Here is a 3,944-nt window from a genome sequence, read left to right on the forward strand (position 1 = left end):
CTCATACTATAAACAGGTGTCCTTTCTGTGGTATATTTAGTGCCACCATTTTTTGCATTTTTTGTGCCTTTTTTGGTGATTTCACTGTTTAAAACTGCCCCCCAAGCATAATGCTAAAGTATTGTCTAGTGTTCCTAAGCACAAGAAGGCTGTGACATACCTCATGAAGAAAATATGTGTATTAGGTAAGCTTCATTCAGGCATGAGTCATGGTGTTGCTAGCCGTGATCTCAATGTTAGTGAATCAACAATATATATTAAACAAGGTGTCATTAAACAGAAACACACATATGGCAAGGTTATGTATTGATCTGGCAACAAAAATGTTGTGACCAGGGGCTCACAGGACCCTAACCTTGTATTTCCCCTAGGAACAATGATTCAGTATTTGCTAATTCACTGTTCATGGAGACATTATAGAACATATAGTAAATGACAAGAATCTACTGTATTTCTAGCTGTATAGCTTCCTTTGGGTCTTGCCTATTTCTTAAATTTGGTTATCTAATTTTCTTAGAGATTGCATAAGCTACTCCATTTCCATGCCTGATTGCAGTTAAATTTTTAGGTAGGAGGAATTATGAAGAACACAAAAAATTGTGCCTCATTCACAGGGAAAAAAATAACAGAAAACTTGGAAATGAACTAAAGGAAATGATTGACAAAAAACTAAATGAAAGTAGGACAATAATATCTAACCAAATAGAGGATATCAATAAAGATATTAAAATTTTAAAAGAGAACCAAATAGAAGTTCTGGAGCTGAAAATCACAGTAACTAAAGTGAAAATTTTGCTAAAGGGGTTCAATAGCAGATTTCAGCATGCAGACAAAGAACCAGTAAACTTGAAGAAATATAAATTGAAATTGCCAAGTCTGAGAAGCAGAAAGAAAAATAAATGAAGAAAACTGAACAGAGTCTGAGGGACCTATGGAACACCATCATACTTATTAACATACACATAATGGGAATTCCAGAAGGAGAGTAAAGAGAGAAAGGGGGAAAAGAATATTTGAACAAATAATGGTGGAAAATTTTTCAAAATTGATGAAAGATATTAATCTGCATATCCATGAAGCTCAATAAACTCCTAGTACAATAAGATCAAAGAGATTCATACCTAGACACATCATAATCAAACTGTTGAAAAGCAAAGAAAGAGAATCTTAAAAGCAGCAAGAGAACAACAACTCATCACATCAGAGTGATCCTCAAAAAGATTAACATCTGAATTCTCATTAGAAACCACAGAGGCCAGAAGGCAGTGGGATGACATATCCAAAGTGCTAGCAAAAAAAAAAAATAGATGATCAACCAAGATTCTATATCCAGGAAAATTATCCTTCAGAAACAAAGGAGCAATCAACATATTCCCAAATCAACAAAACAGGAGAGGTCCCCTTGAGTTTCCCTCGCCATGTCTTCTCACAAGACTTTCAGAATCAAGAGGTTTCTGGCCAAGAAGCAGAAACAAAATCGTCCCATTCCCCAATGGATTCGTATGAAGACTGGCAATAAAATCAGGTACAATTCCAAGAGGAGACACTGGAGAAGAACCAAGCTGGGTCTATAAAGATTGCACGTGATATAATGGCACACATATTTATGCTGTATCAAGGTCACTATCATGTTACCATATCAAGTTGGAAATGTCACTAATATCCGGACAGACACATTTCATTGGGAAAAGTGATTTTTCTCTTTGTTTATATGCTCTGTACTAATAAGCTGGTTCAGTAATAAATATGTGAGACCTTTTGTTTTAAAAAAAACAAAACAAAACAGGAGAAAATGCATTAGAATTCTAGTAGATATGTCATAAAGGTATACTAAATGGAGTCTTTTAGATTGAAATGAAAGGATACTAGATAGTAACTAGAATCCATATGAAGAAATAAAGAGCATCAGTAAATGTTAACAAATAGGAAAATTTAAAATATGTATAAGTATATATTTGTTTGTGACTCTCTTCTACATAATTTAGAAGACAAGTGCATAAAGCAATATTTATAAAACTGTGTTGAAGGGCTTGTAATGTATATGATGTAATTTGTACAATAATAAAACATTGATAACCTAACTTTCCACCTTAAGAAACTAAGTAAAGAAGAACAAATTAAACCCAAAGCAAGCAGAAGGAAGGATATAATAAAAACTAGAGTACAAATAAATATAATAGAGAATATAAAAACAATAGAGAATATCAACAAGACCAAAAATTGGTTATTTGAAAAGATCAACAACATTGACAAATATTTAGCTAGACTCACAAAGAAGAAAAGAGAGAAGACTCAAATTACTAAAATCAGAAATGGAAGAGGGGGCATCACTACCAATCTTAATGTAATAAAAAAGATTATGAATGAATAATATTGCCAACATATGCCAACAATTTGAATAGCCTATATAAAATGGGAAAATTCATAGAAAAGCATAAATACTAAAACTGACTCAAGAAGAGAAAGAAAACCTGAATAAACTTATAACAAATAAAGAGATTAAATTAGTTATCAAAAAACTTCCCACAAATCAAAGCCTAGGACCAGATGGCTTCACTGGTAAATGCTACCAAACATTTAAAGAAAATTAACATCAATCTTTCACAAACTCTTCCAAAATATAGAAGAGGAGGTAACTCTTCTTATATGAAGCCAGTATTACCCTGATTCCAAAACCAAAGACATTACTAGGTAAGAAAACTACAGACTAATATCTCTTATGAATATAGATGCAAAATTTTTCAGCAAAATACTAGCAAACTAAATTCAGCAGCACATAAAAAGGATTATGCACCATGATCAAGTGATATTTAGCCCAGAAATACAAGGTTGGTTTAACATACAAAAATCAAGCAATTGTAATACACCATATTAATAGAATAAAGGACAAAAACCACATGATCATCTCAATAGACACAGAAAAGCATTTGACAAAATACAAAGCCTTTTCATGTTTAAAACACTCAGCAAACTAGGAATAGAATGGGACTTCTTCAATCTGATAAAAACTATCTATGAAAAACCCATATCTGATATTATACTTAATGGTGAATGACTGAATCTTTCCCCCTAAGATCAGGAACAAGACAAGGATGTCCACTCTTACCACTTCTATTCAACATTGTACTGGAGGTTATGGTCAGTGTAATTAAGCAAGCAAGGAAATAAAAACCATTGAGATTGGAAAGTAAGAAGTAAAACTATATCTAGTCACACATGACATGATCTCGTATATAGAAAATTCCAATGAATTCACCAAAAAAATCATTAGAATGAATAAATAAGTTTATCAAGGTCACAGTATGCAAGATGCATACACAAAATCAATTGTATATTCATACACTGGCAATAAAAAATATAAAAATGAAATTAATGAAACAATTCCTTTTATGAAACCATCAAAATGAATAAAATACTTAGAAATAAATTGAACAAAACAAGTGCAAGACTTATACACTGAAAGCTACAGAACATCATTGAAAGAAATTTTAACAAGACCTAAATAAATGGAGGTAATACTGTGAATGATTCAACTTAATAAAGATACGATTGTTCTAAAATTGATATGCAGGTTTAGTGGAATTCATAGCAAAATCACAACAGGATGTTTTGTAGATATAGACAAGATTACTCTAAAATTTACATGGAAAGGCAAAGGAACTACAATAGCTAAAACAATTTTGGAAAAGAATAATAAAGTAGGAAGACTCACTCTACCTGATTTCAAGACATATCATATAGCTATAATAATCAAGACTGTGTGTTATTGTTAGAAGAATAGACACATCAATCAATGGAACAGATAGAGAACCCAGAAATAGACCCACACAAGTCTCGCCAATGGATTTTTTACAAAGATGCAAAAACAAGTCAATGGAGGAAAGATAGCCTTTACAACAAATGGTACTGGAAAAATTGGATATACATAAGCAAATAAATGATCC

At 32.0% G+C, this 3,944-nt stretch overlaps 1 protein-coding gene across 1 annotated transcript; it reads left to right on the forward strand.

Moving 5' to 3' along the window:
• The first annotated feature begins 1,402 nt into the window (after window positions 1-1,402).
• Window positions 1,403-1,759, forward strand: LOC123628027 (60S ribosomal protein L39). The gene has a single exon (XM_045537632.1). The coding sequence runs from the start codon at window positions 1,419-1,421 to the stop codon at window positions 1,572-1,574; it is 156 nt and encodes a 51-aa protein (XP_045393588.1). The 5' UTR covers window positions 1,403-1,418; the 3' UTR covers window positions 1,575-1,759.
• The last annotated feature ends 2,185 nt before the right edge of the window (window positions 1,760-3,944 follow it).

Source organism: Lemur catta, chromosome X (genome assembly GCF_020740605.2).
Source record: "Lemur catta isolate mLemCat1 chromosome X, mLemCat1.pri, whole genome shotgun sequence".
Lineage (NCBI taxonomy): Eukaryota > Metazoa > Chordata > Mammalia > Primates > Lemuridae > Lemur > Lemur catta.